The sequence below is a fragment of the Prionailurus bengalensis genome, chromosome B1 (assembly GCF_016509475.1).
Source record: "Prionailurus bengalensis isolate Pbe53 chromosome B1, Fcat_Pben_1.1_paternal_pri, whole genome shotgun sequence".
NCBI classification, from domain to species: domain Eukaryota; kingdom Metazoa; phylum Chordata; class Mammalia; order Carnivora; family Felidae; genus Prionailurus; species Prionailurus bengalensis.
In genome coordinates this window covers 141,822,549-141,839,940 of record NC_057344.1, presented here as the reverse complement: position 1 = coordinate 141,839,940, position 17,392 = coordinate 141,822,549, and the positions used below count along the sequence as shown (strand labels likewise).

Here is a 17,392-nt window from a genome sequence, read left to right as displayed (position 1 = left end):
CCTGATTATAGTACTTTGTCCAACATGAATACAACTGAAAGGACAAAAAAAAAAAAGAAAAAACTATTGACTACATTCAACCTACCTGTACAATAGGAGCACCGATTCCTCCATTGAGCCAAACCCAGTGAAGAGTTGGGATCACTCCGTATCCCGAAACAGAACAGAAGATGATAGAACGGAGCCTCTGCCACTGCTGGGTGAGGTAATTGGGATGGATCTGTGCGAAGAACACTGCCAGGATCATGGCAAGCACTGTGATCAAGTACACTTGACGCCAGTACTAGAAGGAAATCAAGTGTTAATTGTTACACAAATAAGAGAAGGAAAAGACTAATTCTGGCTTTTACATTATATGTAGAAGACTACTTATGTAGTTTTTTCATTTCTAAACATGATGAACTTCCTTCCTTACAACATTCCTGTTCCATAGAACTGTTAGGTTTCTTAGGAGGACAAACCAAATTCCAAAGAGAGCTAGTGGAAACCACACTTACTCATAAAAAAACATTTTCTGAGTACCTATTATATGCCAGAGACAACTTCAGTCCTGTAGAAACAAAGCTGACTACGACATGGACTCTCTCAGTGAGTGAGCTCATAGACTATGGGAGGGGCAGACATAAAGAAATGATTATAATCCAATGACAAGAGCTGTGAACAGAATGTGTGAACACAGAGGAGGGGGCAATTGTTACCTAGAGTGGCTAATAAATGCTTCACAGAGGAGATGATATCTAAGCAGGGTCTTGAGGAATTCATATGATTCTGTGGGAAGAGGGAGTTCTCAAGGAAAAGGAACAGAGCATACGGTGGGAAGGTTTTGAGAAGGGAGGCTGAAAGGCAGTGTACTGTGAGGCTAAGTATTTGGAACTGTACCATGCTGGCACTGGGGGAATGGCAGTGTTAAGAAGGAGATGACGGGCTTGCTTTTCAAAATGACTTATTAGAAATAGAACTCTGACATCAGTGTGAAAAACAAAGAGGTGACAGGAAGCCAACTAGAATATTAATTGGAATAACTGATTCAAAGAGAGAACAGGGGCTTGGGCTCTTGTTGAACAAAGAAGACAGATGTAAGCAGCAGATTCAGGAGACTTTTTAAAAATAAACTAAAATCTTAATGGCTGACTGGATGTGTGAGAGGGCAGTAGAAGATAGCTAGACTGTTCCCAGTAAGAAAGGCCATGCAAGTGGCTTTTACTAATGCAGCAAATGAGCAAAGATGAGCCAGGTGTGTGTGTATGGGGGGGGGGGGGGTGAGGGAGAGAGAATGGGAAAGCATGAGACAATGATCATTTTAATTTTTTTTAATGTTTGTTTATTTTTGAGAGAGACACCGTGTGCAAGCAGGAGAGGGGCAGAGAGACAGGGAGACAGAGAATCCAAAGCAGGCTCTAGGCTCTGAGCTGTCAGCACAGAGCCTGATGCGGGCTTGAAGACACGAACTGCAAGATCATGACCTGAGCCGAAGTCAGACACTTAGCCAACTGAGCCACCCGGGTGCCCCAAAACAATGTTCATTTTTAAATATTTTAAGTCTGAAGGGCTTATAGAATATTTAGGTATCTAAATGAGCAGTTGGAAGCTCAAAAGTTAGCATCACATGGGGCAGAGTTCTTCAGCTGGGCTCCAAGGACTTCTGTAGGGCTACTAGCTCCCTGAAATCCCATGTCAAAATGTTTGGTTAGTCTCTGCCCAAATGTACATTCTCCTGGATGGAGGGTCTAGAGTTTTCAATTGCATTCTCAAAGTAGCCTGTGTTCCTTAAAAGATAAAGAGCCACTATAGAAACCAGATATTTGGAAATGATTGGGTACCAGAGGAAAGAAAACAATTTTTCCTTTAAATAATCATTAGTTCCAGGGGCACCTGGGTGGCTCAGTCGGTTAAGTGTCCGACTTCGGCTCAGGTCATGATCTCACGGTCCGTGAGTTCGAGCCCTGCATCGGGCTCTGTGCTGACAGCTCAGAGCCTGGAGCCTGTTTCAGATTCTGTGTCTCCCTCTTTCTCTGACCCTCCCCCGTTCATACTCTGTCTCTGTCTCAAAAATAAAATACACATTAAAAAAGTTAAAAAAAAAATCATTAGTTCCAGTAGTTGTCTTTCTCTTACTTCTAGCTTTTCTGAAGAGAGATGCACAAAGTGTCCCACTAGTCTCCTGGATTATCAGGTATGTTTAGGAACAGGTAAACAAAAAACAGCTTAGGTTTCAAAGAAAGAATAAGTAAAACAATTCAATCATTACATAACTGCACTCACAAGCTCCTAGCTATCAGCTTATTGCCTCAAATTTTCTAAAAGATGTAAACAGTTTCATGCAAAATCAGTAAGTGAAAGCTGAGCAGATATGAGTACTTTACTCAAATCAAATCAATTTACAAGGTTAACTGCATATATGTTTAATTATATGCTTAAGTTCCAACATGATTAGGCCTAAAAAGCAAATGGCTCATAAGTAAGTGGCTACAATGAGTAATTCTCTTACTTCAAACCAAATTTATGATTTTCCTGTTTGCTAGTTTTACACTTCAGCTTTACTGGCAGTCATCTCTGTTACTGCGTAGAGACAAAGGTCCTACTTAAGAATTCCCAAGTCAGCAGAATCCTGTGCTGTAGCCAGTCGTCCCAGGAAGTGACGGCTGGGGAGTCTGGCTTGGAGCACCTGTGACATGCGGAGGGCTTGTGGAGGACAGGCTCTAGTCCTTGTGAAGAGGGCTAGGGGTGCCTAGGATGTGAACTGCCCCCGAGCAGCTCTGTTCTGGCTCTGAGAGGAAGAAACTGAAGGACAAAAGAAAAAGAAAAGAGTAAGGTAGGAGGGCAGGACTTTCTGAGTGGGAGGGCTTGCTGGGCCCAGGGGAAGATTCAGTTTGTTTCCTCAACTGGGACATGAAGTAATGAGGTAGAGAGTTATCTTCAATAGTTTGGCGGCCCAATATTTTTAGCTCAGGTGCTATATGATCTGATAGCAGGGTTTCAAATGGTGCTTTGCACAAGGACACAACTGACTTTTGTGACATCAGAGTCAGAAGGTAGAGTTGATTTAGAACTCAGAATAGATGCATATTTGTTAGTCACTTACCTCCTAGCTGGTCTGCCTCTATGCCTACCTCCAAATGTAAGACTAAGGAAAGGAAAACATATTTCTTATGAAGAATTGGGTCAACACACTCACAGACACACCCTTTATTTTTTCCACTGAAAGAGGAGTAAGGATCAGGGAAAATAGCAAGCAGCAGCCAGCTTCCTAATTTTATCAAGCGCTAACTTTAACTTCAGATCTATAGACACAAAAATAAAAGACATGTAATGTGCATCTGAGGGATCACATAGCTATATGGGTTTAGCGGAAACGTAACTTTTGGTTTCGAGAAAATTAGTTTACATTAGTTTCAAGAAAATATCTTCAAATATATATTTCAATGGAAAATTAGTAAAATGAGTATGGAACTGGGGCGCCTGGGTGGCGCAGTCGGTTAAGCGTCCGACTTCAGCCAGGTCACGATCTCACGGTCCATGAGTTCGAGCCCCGAGTCGGGCTCTGGGCTGATGGCTCAGAGCCTGGAGCCTGTTTCCGATTCTGTGTCTCCCTCTCTCTCTGCCCCTCCCCCGTTCATGCTCTGTCTCTCTCTGTCCCAAAAATAAATAAACGTTGAAAAAAAAAATTAAAAAAAAAAATGAGTACGGAACTGATAATAGATGTTAGAGATTGCAGGGCCATTTTGAAAAATGAGTTTATATATACACGAGACTCTTCTGTTTCTTCTATAACTTAATTATGTGTTTATTCAGAAGTTCAAAGGAAACATTCATGGCAATAAAACCCAAGACCTACATGAAAAGTAGAATATAAAATGTTTTAAGTTACTTACGTTATTACAATAAAAAGCATAAAATACACCAGAGACATAGCAGCCCAGTATTCCAATAGAAATTCCTGCATAATCTAATGCCATCCATCTTCGACAGGTTTTTTCTGATCGATGGCAAGAAAAAAGATGATAGCCCACAGAGCAAAGCATACAGACCTATGGAAAATAGAACAAATCTTAGCAAAGCTAAACAAAAAGAAATTAAAGCAACTCCTGTGTGGCATTCAGTTTCCTTTTTAAAAAAGTACCCACTGTAGAAGTAATCCATGTCCTTAAAAAGATAATCAAAGAACATAGAATTGTATGATGTAAAAACATAAGCTCCTCCCACTTAATCTATTACCCAGGATTAGCCCCTGATAACATTTGTTATGTGTCCTTCTAGGTATCTTCAAAGAATGTATTGAACATGTATGATATACAAGTCCACACAGACACATATGATATATACTTTTTAAAGTTAATCAAATGGAATCAAATTATACATTCTGTTCTGCAATTTGGTTTCTTCACTTAAGACTTTTCGTGTCTGTGCAAGAGTTCATTGTATAGAGTTTATTTTTGGGTTGTGAGTTAAACACAGCTTTGTTGTGTCCAAGAAAAAATGATTATGACTTATGCTGACTTTATGTGTTGCCATATTGAGAGCAAAGCTAATCTGATTCAAGCAGCTGCTCTTAAGATTGATAAGGTTGTTATGGTTGAACTCCCTTCAGCCATTAGATACCTGCTGTGTATCGTGCACTGGGGATACAAGGATGAGACCTCTATTCTCTGAGAGATTTTTCTGAAATGAATGAACAAACAGTGGTAATAGAAGAAGTCCTATAGGAAAAGTCAGTGCAGAGCACAGGGGAGGAGGGGAGGACTGGGCTTGTGGGTGTATGTGTGCATTTGGTGGGTGAAATGGTGGGGAAGAGAGCTTCACAGAAGGGATGCCACTTACACTGGATCTTAAAAGGCTGTTCCAGCATTCCTCAAGAGTATAAATAAAAGTGCTCACATGTTTATTGGAGGGTCCACAGGAAAAGCAACATATTGAAAACACAGACCATTAAGGACTGTCATGTGGCCCTCTCATAATACAATTATGACAAGTTCTACACATCAAAGAATTTTAACATCAGTATGATGGGCTAGGTGTGATACTACTGAAGAGTTTAAGTGCAGTCTTACAGAAAGGCTAAGATGGGAGGTTTTAAGAGTAGCCCTAGAGAGCAGTGGCAAGACCCTATCCTAAGCCAGTGACAGTGGGGGTACAGAAAATGGCACAGATAGATTATATGAAGTAGGTCAAACTGACAAATATTTTGTAAGCAACTGCTAAGGCAGACAAATGGTCAGGTAGCTATTCCAGAATCTGGTCATTAAACAAACCTAATCAGGCACCACAGCCTCAATACCATTATTTAAAAGTGTACCTAGCCACAATGTCATTTCTTCATCCATAGTCTAAAATCTTCATCAGTCTGTGGCTTTGGCTACTAAGCCACAAGTCAGGAGTTCACTGACCCAATTAAATATGATTCTAAGAAGCTTGGTTATTTGTTTTCTCAGATTACCCTTGAGATTAAACACAGTAAATCCAGAGAATACCAAGGTACATATTTTCATTGACAAGGAAAGATCTCATCGTCACAATGTTGAGTGACACAAAACAGCAAGCAGAGATGATCATAGCTCAGAATTAGGTAGACAGGTAGGTAGGCAGGTGGGAGGCAATTGCTCATACACAAATGTCTGGGGGAACTTAACCAAAATGTCAAATGTGGTTACCTCTGGAAAGCAGAATTTCAAATGGCTTTTACTTTCTTCCATATACTGTTTTGTTTGTTTGAACTCCTACATGAATATATTTTATGGCAATAGTAAGAAATAGTAAAGCCAGTTTCATTGTGAAAAGGAAAATAAAGAGAAAAATTACACTTATCAAAAGGAAAGTCGAATATAGAGTGTTAGTAGAGAACACTGAGTTTTTAAAAAGTAAACCTATACTTAGTACGTTCTGTTTTAAAAGAAATGTATTATTATTAGAGTTCCTTAAAAAAAAACTGCCTGAAAAATTATCTGACAAATGGAGTATGGTTTCAGTTTTCTGGGAACTTTCCTTCTGTGGAATATCTCTCTCCATCAAGGTAAACAGAAAATCAGAGTGTGACATCCTATATCAATCTCCTTGGCATGATAACCAAATACTTCAGGATCTGGCTTCTTCTTCTCCAGCCTCATCTTTCTCCATTCTCCTATGATCCAACCAGAAAGGTCAACACCTACAAGTCCAGAAAGTGCTGAACTATCTCTTGCTTCTGGGCCTTTACACGAACTATTTTTTCTGCTTAAATGCCCTGCCTCACTCCCTTCGGCCCTCCCACCTAGGTGACTTGATTTTTTTTTTTTTTTAATTTTTTTTTTTCAACATTTATTTATTTTTGGGACAGAGAGAGACAGAGCATGAACGGGCGAGGGGCAGAGAGAGAGGGAGACACAGAATCGGAAACAGGCTCCAGGCTCTGAGCCATCAGCCCAGAGCCCGACGCGGGGCTCGAACCCACGGACCGCGAGATCGTGACCTGGCTGAAGTCGGACGCTCAACCGACTGCGCCACCCAGGCGCCCCTAGGTGACTTGATTTTTATGACAGGTTGGTTTTGTTCAGCACTGCATTCCCGATGCCTAGCTTAGTGCCTGGGTCTAGATAGGAGGCATTCAAAAAAATATTTGTGGAACTGAATGTAAATAAAATGAATCTAGGGAAAGGCATGCCTATATTCTACTCTTCCCTCATACAGAAAGACCTCTAGGAAAGTTCAAAGCCCTTGAAATTACATTCTACTCTTCTACATTCAGAATGTACTCTAATAATCTGGTTGGTAGGAAAACACTGAGCATATAAAATGGTACAAGTGAAAGAGGAAAAAATGTTATGTCTTTTAAAAATTACATGTAAATTGGGGCACTGGGTGGCTCAGTTGGTTAAGTATCTGACTTCGACTCAGGTCATGATCTCACAGTTTGTGGGTTCGAGCCCTGCATCGGGCTCTGTGCTGACAGCTCAGAGCCTGGGGCCTGCTTCAGATTCTGTGTCTCCTTCTCTCTCTGCCCCTCCCCCGCTCGTGCTCTGTCTCTCAAAAATAAATGAATGTTAAAAAAATTTTTTTTAATTACATGTAAATCAATCCTTGTGATTTACCATATTGCCTGCTCACTCTAAGAATTTAGAAAAACTGAGCAAGTTATAAATTTAATTTCATAAAAATAAAATAACAGAAATGGTAGTTTTCAGTAGGGAAGATGTGCTGTCTTCAGCTGTCGTTAGCATCTTGTCCAGAAAGATCATTGCACTAGTAGCAAGAACAGGATTTAACTGTCCTGCTCAGTAACCCTGGGCAAGTCACTGTAACATTTTGGGTGTTTTTTCGTTGGCAGTTGTAATTATTTCAGCTTTTCAGCTCTGCAATGCATTGTTTTCTTAAGCCAATATAAAAATTAATATGCTTTCCCTGAATTAACATCAGTTCTGGGTAGATGGTGAAGGAATAAAGGGAAGAGCTGGGGGCTGAGGAAAACATGTGGGATTCTCAAAGTAGATACTATCCATATAATTAACAGTAGAGTATAAACCAGTTCTGCTTATTAATGGTTATTAAGGGCATCTTAGTCTGTAAGATACATCTAAAAATTTAACTGTAAAGAAATTGATTCATTTTCATTTTCAAACAAGAGATGGATTCTAAGAGATGTTTAGGCTGCCATCAAACCTGAGAATGAGTATACCGTAAAAAATACTTAAAGAAAAAATAAATTTCAAATAATAATAACATAAAAATACAGGTATTCTTTCCCTTAAAGAAATTTAAAATTATTCCAGAAACTAGAATTAGGGAAAAAAGGGGAGGGGAGATGTTCCCAATGTGTTTTTGGTCATTTAACTCCCAAGTTTTAACTTGAGTTGAATGATGAAGGTCTGAAGTTAAACAACACATTGTGCAATATCTGTGCAGCTGGCTTACAGATACACCTTTCAAACAGCAGCCACAGGTTAACTGCAGGGAGTGCTGGCCTCTGTTTGGAAGAATGGAGATGATAGCTTTCTCTTTTAATTTTTTGTTTTTCTGTACTCTCTACATTTTATTTAATTTAAAAAATGTCAGCAAGATTTTGGTCCACATTTGACTTCTTCTTTAGGATTATTTGCTTTTAAAACTATTATATGTAACTGTTAAAGGAATTTTACAGATCCTTGAAGAAAAATGTAAGTGCTAGGGAACTAACAAATACAACAGGTAGAGAGGAGGAGAAACTAAAAGAATCTGAAACCAGGCAAGCATAAAAAGACCAAAGGAAATGAACATTAAAGCAACAGCAAAACAAGACGTTAAAATTAAGACAGTAAGGAAGCAAATGCAAAATCTCAGACCTATAAATAGGAAAAAGATGGGGAACACTTCTCAAATAAGTTTTAAGCAGTAACTAGTGTTCTATCTCTGCCAGAAAATAAGAGTACAGAGGTTCCTATCCTTATATTTTTTTATCCTTACCTTAATCTTACAACAGAAATGTCTAAAAAGGGAAAGAAAAGGAAAGAATCTTTCTCAGTCTTTAAAGTCTGTTGGATTTCAAGTATAATCTAACAGTAAAGTCCAAATATACTCTCATAAAAACATTTTTGGTGCTTATATTATAAAAATGAATAAACTAACCTATATGCTATGTTGGGACTCTGTAAGGCAAGCGGTGGGCGTGAAGTAAGATCACTTGCCCAAGCTTGTCTGACTAAAGTTCTCTTTACCAATAATAGTGTTTGTGAAATGACTTACCTGGAAGCAGAAAAGACAAATAGAACAAATTACAAAATCTTCTCTGGATGCACTTGCCGAAGGTAACACTGATGTCATGTCATATATTCCCAGTGTAAAGAAGAGAAAGAAACCCAGCAAATGACTCCAGATATTTACCGTCTCATTAGATAAAATAAACAAACTGGAAAACAAACAAAAATGCATCTCAGATTTATACTGGCTTGTTCACTGTCAGCATCTAAAAGATTAGGGACAGTTTTGGGGGGCAGTTATCCAACACTTGTTGCTTTAAGCCCTTACCCTCATATTTGCCTTTTAAATACAACATCTCACTCTGCTCAATTAATCTTTAAAAGGATATTAAAAACATTTTTTTAATGTTTACTTTTTGAAAGAGACAGAGTGTGAGCAGGGGAGGGGAAGAGAGAGAAGGAGACACACAATCCTAAGCAGGCTCCAGGCTCTGAGCTGTTAGCACGGAGCCTGACGCCAGGCTTCAATTCATGAACTGTGAAATCATGATTTGAGCTGAATTCAGACATTTCACTGACTGAGCCACCCAGGCACCCCTGTTTAATTAAATTTTTAAGTTCATCCATGTCCCCACCAATCCTGACATTTTACAGCTCTTTTGGTGCTCACCCTATTATCATATTTACCATTTCCCTCCTCATATGAGTTATTTACGTATAAATTCCTTCTTGTCCTCCAGCCTATCAACTCCCTGATGGCTGGCACCATCCTTCTTTATGACACCACTGTCCCAAGCATAGTGCCTTGCTCAGATTAGATGCTAAATGTCCATAGAAATGAATGTGCAGATTAAATCTGGATGTTAGCTACATACTTACATGTTTAAAAGCAGGTATCTGAAAGCCTGCCAAGTATAAGGTCAGGCACAAACTTAAAGTACCTTTTTAGTACTCATCAAATGTAAATGCAAAATTAAACAGACTCAAGAGAAGCAGAATAAATACAAACTGTACCACTGGAAATGTCCTTTAAGACAGGCATGTCAGGGGTAGTGCCTGGGTGGCTCAGTCGGTTGAGCGTCTGACGTTTGATTTTGGCTCAGGTCATGATCTCACGATTTGTGAGATGGAGCCCCACGCTGGGCTCTATGCTAACAGTGCAGAGCCTGCTTGGGATTCTCCCTCTCTGCCCCTCCCCGGCTTGCCTGCACACACCTGTGCTCTCTCCCTCCCTCTCTCTCAAAATAAATAAACGAACGTTAAAAAAAAAAAAAAAAAGATAGGCATGCTGGAACAATTTTGCAGTGGCTGTTTGAAACCAAACTAGTTCACAGGTGGCATGAGTTTCTCCTTTTTTAGGGACAACTGGTTACTTTTAATATCAGTACTATTTGCTCACTAAATGCCTAACTGCTTTGAGTTTAAGTAGTCTTGACAGCACAGGCTGGTGTAAAGTGCACCACGCCAACCACGAGTCACAAGGGTCACTGCTCCTGCATCCTCACCCTCAGCAACAAATTAGCTATGTGATCACGAGCAAGTCACTTCCAGCTCCTCCATTTTGTGAACTGCTTCCCCAGCTGTCAATAGAACTCATCAATAGAAGGTGACATCATGCCTAATGATTAAAATTCTCTTGCAGTTCTCTTGCAAAATCAAATCTTTTTGTTTAAACTAAGATCTTTGACGTTTACTGGTTCAGAATCCTTATAAATAAGCATTAACGTATATACCTCCAATGTACTGAATTGGTAGGAATCACCATGGTTCTCATTTTCCCGCATCATAAACATAACAGGGTCTCACACTATCAATTGATTATCAAGAATAAAGTGAATCTTGTTATGAATTTCAGGTTTTACCCTGTACAAGCGTCAAGTATCAAGACCACTTATATTGGGGCGGGGTAAGGACGCAGGAATGTGAAGGAACACCTGTAACTATACAGCTGTTTTGACGATCAATACTCTGCTCTGCCTGTTGCCTCAAAACTTTTCACTTAGTGAAACCCAGTATACCCTGACTAACTGATCTGAGAGCCACAAGCTTTGGCATGCTCCTTCCAACTAACAGTGTTGGCAGAACAGCTGCGACATACAAAACCTCTCCTTCCATTCAAAATCTGTTCTGGTCACTCTTGACAGCCAGAAGAAGAGAGGGCAGAAGCTGAACCTGGAAAAGACCAAGCTGGTGGGACGAGCACTTGGAAAAATATTCCCCGTAGAGAATCTACTCTTATGCTGTGAGAAGTTACCCATACTTTGTTCACCTTCAAAATCAATAATCACAACGATAACAAGTGAGTCACCATTTACCGAGGGCTTGTTAGGTGCCACACCCTGTGCAGCATTTTATAGACATAATCTCATTTAATCCTTGATATTTTTTGGAGCACACATTGTGATTACCCTCATTTTTACAAGAGGGGAAAATAAGGCTCAGAGAGGTTAACCTTTGTTCAAGGTCCCACAATGGTTAAGTGCAGATCTGGATAACCAAGTCTTTTTGACTCAACAACCCAACATTAAAGCACTGTATGTATTTCGTTTGTCAATCCACGAGATTTGGACACTAACATCAGAATGCAGAGGACTATTGCTACGTGGGTATAAAATACTTAACGGCAATTCGCTACCTGCTCTGTTCTTGTGGAGTCCACATCCATAGTAGGGCCTAGCTCTGATTTCTTGTGTAATAAATTTATGCAAAGGAGACAGTGGGGGTCGGGGGGGGGGATAGTACTTAGGATTCAAACTGTGAAGGCTTGTGGGCCATCCACTGAAGTAGGGATGGGCAGAAATGTCACTTTGTGACTGTGAGTCCAAAACACTTTCAAGACAGGACAGAAAAAACTGAGGAAAGACTATGCTCAAAAGAAGACCAAGAATCAGACGCGTGGTTGCTTCTTGAGCAACTTAACAGCCTACATTCCAGCGTTGGGGTTTGTCACCACGGTATCCTAGAGCTAACCGATATCTGCACCTTAATTCTCTTATGTTTAAAAATGTTTATTTTGAGAGAGAGAGCAGAGGAGAGGTGGGGTCGGGGGTGGGGAGAGAAAAGGAGAGAGAGAGAATCCCAAGCACACTCCGAGCTGTCAGAGCAGAGCCTGATGCGGGGCTCAAACTCATGAACCTTGAGATCATGACCTGAGCTGAAATCAAGAGTCTGGATGGTAACCTACTGAGCCCCCCAGGCGCCCCTGTACCTTAATTCTCTTAAAGTGGAGTTCTATAAGGATATACCTAACACAAAGTTTTAACACAAAGTTATTCTGCTATTTTAAGAACTAGAACACTGGTTTTTCAGTTTTGTTTTTTAAAACCGAGGCTTTCAAGGGACTCATAGTCTTAAAGGTTTAGATGATGAAGAAAGTCCTTTCTTAGAAATGCTTCTAGGGCTCTAGTGGAGGGTGGTGCCCGTTATAGGCTCTCTTTGCTACAGCACTTTTACTACACAGTGTTTTTCACACTGGTTATTATGCAATAGAGTTATTACCTCTTTAATGCGTGTCACTCAGACCAAACCTTAGTTTCATGAGAAGAACAAGGGCCTTGTCTGCTGTTCTCTGCTTGACTTAGTATAGTACCTGGCACCTAGGAGGGGCTCCATAGTATCTGCTCAATGAATGAATTGGGTTTCTCTCTCTCTCTCTCTATATATATGTATATACATATACATATATATACCCATACATTGCATATGGCAATGTGAACTTGTTTTCTATTATATTATTATAATTTCCTATTATATATCATGTTAGGCATTTTATTTGGCCCAAAGCATCTGAGTTTCCACAGGGCTGCTCTAAAAATAAAGCTTAGGTATACACAGGGGCAAGTATCACTTGGCCATCGTCAGTGGGGTCGATTCTAATAAGCACCAAATGGGATAAAGGATCTAGAAGCCCTCTGTAAAATGCAAAGCGCCATAGGAAAAATTGCTATAGTGGTAGTTATAAACATTGTTAACTGTCATTATTCCGTGGATCTGGCACCCGGGCGGGGGAGGAGGAAAGATAACGAGACGGGAGAGGTGGCAAAAAGGAATGAAAGGGATGGGGCAGCTAGGAAATGATAGGCACGGAGAAAAGCAGGGAAAACACCAGGGACCCCAGACAAAAAAGGTGGGGAGGAGGGGCTGCCGGCGCGCCCCCCAGGCGCGCCCCGCGGAGGCGGCCAGACTGTACCTTTTGATACACAGCCTGGAGGGCAGGTAGGCCCGGTAGCCGTCGGTGATGTACGGGTTGTCCTTGAGGGACACGGGGATCTGTTCGTAGGTGTAGAGACGGATGCCGCGGGGCACCAGGACTGGCCAGTACTGGTAGCTGCCCAGCTCGATGTAATGAGCGCTCTTCAGCAGCTTCTGATGCATCCTTCCCAGCCGCCGCCGCTCCCCGGCTGGGGAGCTCGCCCAGGCCCCGCCTCCCCGGGGAGGGGGCTTCGCCGCCGCCGCCCCCGCCCCGGAGCCCGCGAACGCAGCGCGAGGTCCTACGGCCCCGTCGCTGCCCAGGCCCCGCTCAGAGCTCTGACCGGCCACCGCCGTCAGCGCCGCTGCTGACCGGGCGGCGTCGCAGCCTTCTCTGACGTCAGCGCGCCGCGGCGGGCCCCGCCCCTCGCCTTCTTTGGGGCGGGGCTGGATGGGCCTGGGTTGGTGCGACGCGAGGAAGGATGTGCTTCTGGGCTGGCGGCTCGGAGCCAGTCGTTCGGGCACCTTTAGGCTCGCGGGACGGAGGCGGCTGAGTCTGTACTCATCGGTGAGAAGAGCGCAGAACTGTGCAGGCGAATACAGGTGGTGTTTTCTTCAAGGGGAAAAGAAAAGTGTTCATTGGAAGAAAAATAAGAACAAGAGCTAACTCTGCTCCGTTTACTTTATGCCTAGAATCTCACACATAGCATTAGAAGGGACTCTGGAAGTTTAAGTAGCTGAAAATAGAGGAAAGATGATGCACAGGGAACATTTACCAAAATCGAGCATTTACACTAAGCCATAAAGAAACCCCTAGCACGTTCAGAACACTGAAACCATTCAGGGTATGTTCTCTGACCACAATAGAATTACAGTAGAAATAAACAAGAAAACTAAAAATTCCCAAATGTCTGAAATGGAACAAAACACTTGTAAGTATTTCATGGGTTTGATGAAGAAATTACAGTGGAAATGAGGAAATCTACTGAACTGAATGATAAAGATGGAACAGAGCCAAACTTGGGGTGCAGCTAATACAGTGCTTAGAGGAAAAGTTACAGCTTTCTTTGTTTCTGGCAGTGAATTATGATGCAAATGATTTTCCTTTCTTTTTTTTTTCTTTATTTTCTTTTATTTTTTTTAACAGCAACAGGGCAGAACAGTTTTGCATTCCTATATGTAGCATCCTTAGCCTATTATTTGGCATACAATAATCACTTGTGATTTCTAATATTTATTTATTATTATGATGTTAGTAATATTAGCTGATGTTTGGGAAACAGTGTGGCTTAGTGATTAAGTTTGGAGCTTTGAAGCTCTACCTGGATTTGAATTCTTGTTCAGCCATTTACTAGCTATGTGCCCTTGTGTAAGTACTTAACCTCTTTGTGTCTCAGTTTCCTTATTGGTAAAATAGGGATAATAGCAGTACTTTATGTTGTGAGGATTAAATGAGTGAATCCATGTAACAGAAAAGTGCCAGGCATATTGTTAGCACCCAACAAATGTTGGCCATTATTAGAGTTCAAGTGAAGGTATATTAGTAGGTAAAACTGGAAAGATAAATTGAAGTATATCCTAAATGGACTTAATGTCATGCAAAGGCATTCTTTCAGCCATGGAGCTAAAATTAATGTTTGAGAGCTAACTGTGTGCCCAGTACATTATCTTTATTGAAGCTTACTATGTGCAGGAATGCTTATTTCCTAACGGAGGAAGTTCATGTCTGAGAATGCCTGTCACTCCCATTGACCCCTTCTGGGAAGCTCCTTCTGCATGTATTCTTGCTGGTATCACATGACACTAACTTGTGGTTACTGCTGACCCAAAGGTGGATAAGTGATCCATGAGGTGTCCTGACACAAATGTCCATACAAAAGCAATGGTAATTAGCTTGTCCAATTAGTTTGTTTTTGGGAATTTGACCTGGACATGTGGGAAGGAAGTCTATAGCCTGGTATTTGAAAACAGAAGTAGAAAGATGCTCAGAGATGATCAGAGATTGAGAAAGAATCTGAGTTATGGTAATAATGGGACACTAGAGTGAAGACTAAGAATGGTAGCTGCTTTGACTGTCAACAATGTACCCATTAAATCTGTTGCAAAATGACTTCTATACTGGTTTAAATAATTTATAACCCATTTCAGTTTTTTTCTAATTCATTCATCTGGTTTAATTTTTAAATAAGCCCTCTTTGATATCAAGCACTTAAAAAACCCCAGTTATGAAACTTGAGAGAGCTTTTTCACTGACGTCTGTAAGACCATGGAAGCAGGAGCAACATTGCTTTGGGGCACATCTAACATGACAACACAAAAGGGAGAAGTCAGAGTTCTGCATAGATAGCCATGTAATTTTGGCACTTTGAGGGATCTGGTTGTTTAGTCATGGTGCTTGACAGAGAATTAAGCGGTCTGGTAGAGGAATAACATCTGGTGGGGTCTCCAGCACCTGGAGGGATCAAGAGCATCATGTAGCAGGAGAACTAGGTGCCACTGAAGTGACAGGTTGGGGAACTGAACCACCTAGTAAGAGATAGTGAGAAAATGGCAATGCCCCATCATGAGCACCTGTGAGACACATCTTGCATTTTAAAGACACTTGTGTGTGTGTGTGTGTGTGTGTGTGTGTGGTGGGGGGGGGTGGTGAGAGTGTTCTCAAGGATCTGGAAGCTCTACATTCTCACATGGGCCCAAGAGCAAGGAAACTTTGAATTTTTACTGTGTCAGTGAGTCAATCTGTACTTTACAGGCATATGCAGTTTGGGAGAACTTGGGATATGCCTTGTTTTATAGGATGATTTTTAGTGAGCTGGGATGGAGAGACATGGGACCTGCATGGAGCATTTGGGTGAGTGAGATATTTTTTCCTTACCTTTCCTCCTTCCTTCCTTCCTGTATACCCTTTTTGCATTTTACAACTGTAACAGTGTTGGAGTGAGACTTGCAGGTATTGATATGGACACAACAAGGAAATTTACACTTAACGAGTTCCAACTGTGTGCCACACATTTTCCTAGACACCAAGAAAACAAAGGTGAATAAGACATCTTTTGCATATCTCAGCAGCATTGACATTTTGACCACTCCTTCACCTTAAACTCTCTTTTCTGGACTTTTGGGACATCCCTCACCTGGATTTTTTTCCTGACCTTTCTGGCTTGTCCATGCCAGGGACCTTTGATACCTGCTATTTCTCTACCTGATCTTTTTTTTTTTTTTTCAAAAAAATTTTTTAACGTTTTATTTATTTTTGAGACAGGGAGAGACAGCATGAACAGGGGAGAGTCAGAGAGAGGGAGACACAGAATCTGAAACAGACTCCAGGCTCTGAGTTGTCAGCACAGAGCCCGACGGGGGGCTTGAACTCACAGACTGAGAGATCATGACCTGAACCGAAGTCGGCCGCTTAACTGACTGAGCCACCCAGGCGCCCCTCTACCTGATCTTTAAGCCAGAGTGTTTTTCAGGATTCTTTCTTCAGTTTTTTTTTAATATTCTATTTTTATTCTGTGTATTTTCATGGCTTCAGCTACTATCTTTAAGCCGATGCCTCTCAAATCTGCAGTTTCAGGCCAGATATCCCTTTCGGGCATCTGGGTTCACATATATAACTGGATATAGAAAACCTGAAATAATAAAAATGAACTCATTACCTTTTCTCATAAATCTGTTTTTCATCCCATATCCTCATTTGCTCAGCATCTTAAGCATCAGAGTTTTTTCCTCCCCAGCCCCATTTTATCAATACCCCCCTTGTTGTCCTTCCCCATCACTTTAACCAGTTCCTCGCCAGTGATGCCAACTCCCCTGCCTCATTAGGCTGGTCTGAAGAAATATGAACAACAAAGAGTTAATCAATTTAACTATACCCTCTTTAATCCTTTGCTCGAGTTTCTGAAGAAAATGACAAAATGGCATGGATTGGTGTCACTACAAATTCAGCTTGCAGTCTCTAGGGAACTTCCAACACTACTTTGGCTATTTTCAACATTCACTGAATACCTTATGCTCCCCACCTGCCACCTGCATCAGCAGATAACCTTCTTCCTATTTCACAGAGAAAATAGAGAACAGAGAGTGGGAACTTCCTCACCTTTCTGCTGTTAGCACTCCATCTCTAAGCTCACCACAAGTTCTTTGTTTCCTTTCCATTGTCTCAGTAGAAATGACCACTTTCAGCCTCCTATGTAAGGTCAACCTGCTACCTATTTTTTGTATCATATTCCCTTTAGTATCTTTATGGATTTTGCTCTGTCAATTACCCTTCTCTCAGATGTAGCTCCAACATTCGCCTCTCTATTTTCTCTCCTTTTGCCGCATAAACATGTTCAAATCTCATTCATTTTAAAGCAAACAAGCAAAGAGAGAAAACCTCTCTCTTTGCCCTATGTCATTCTAAACCTATAGATAGCTGTCTCTCCTTCCATTCTCAGCCACACTTCTAGACACAGGAGTCTTCGTTTATTGTTCCTGTTTCTAATTTTCCTTTCTTATCTCACTGCAATCTAACTTTTGTTCTAAGGTTCTATTGAAGCTTCTTCTGCCAGTAATGCTAAACT

The 17,392-nt window shown here is 41.2% G+C and overlaps 1 protein-coding gene across 5 annotated transcripts in view; it reads right to left on the bottom strand.

Annotated features, from left to right (window-relative positions):
- The window catches only part of PAQR3 (progestin and adipoQ receptor family member 3), a 29,642-nt gene extending 16,416 nt beyond the window's left edge, over positions 1–13,226 (bottom strand). For 3 of the 5 annotated variants that reach the window (XM_043572396.1, XM_043572397.1, XM_043572398.1), the window contains exons 1-4: positions 12,832–13,194; positions 8,689–8,851; positions 3,873–4,028; positions 86–283 (exon numbers count right to left, since the gene is read on the bottom strand). In XM_043572396.1, coding sequence (XP_043428331.1) covers positions 86–283; positions 3,873–4,028; positions 8,689–8,851; positions 12,832–13,016 — 702 coding nt within the window. In that variant the 5' untranslated portion in view covers positions 13,017–13,194. Of the gene's footprint in view, positions 1–85; positions 284–3,872; positions 4,029–8,688; positions 8,852–12,831 lie in introns of all 5 variants that reach the window. The other 2 variants (XM_043572395.1, XM_043572394.1) reach the window with 2 other exon arrangements.
- Positions 13,227–17,392: the final 4,166 nt, after the last annotated feature.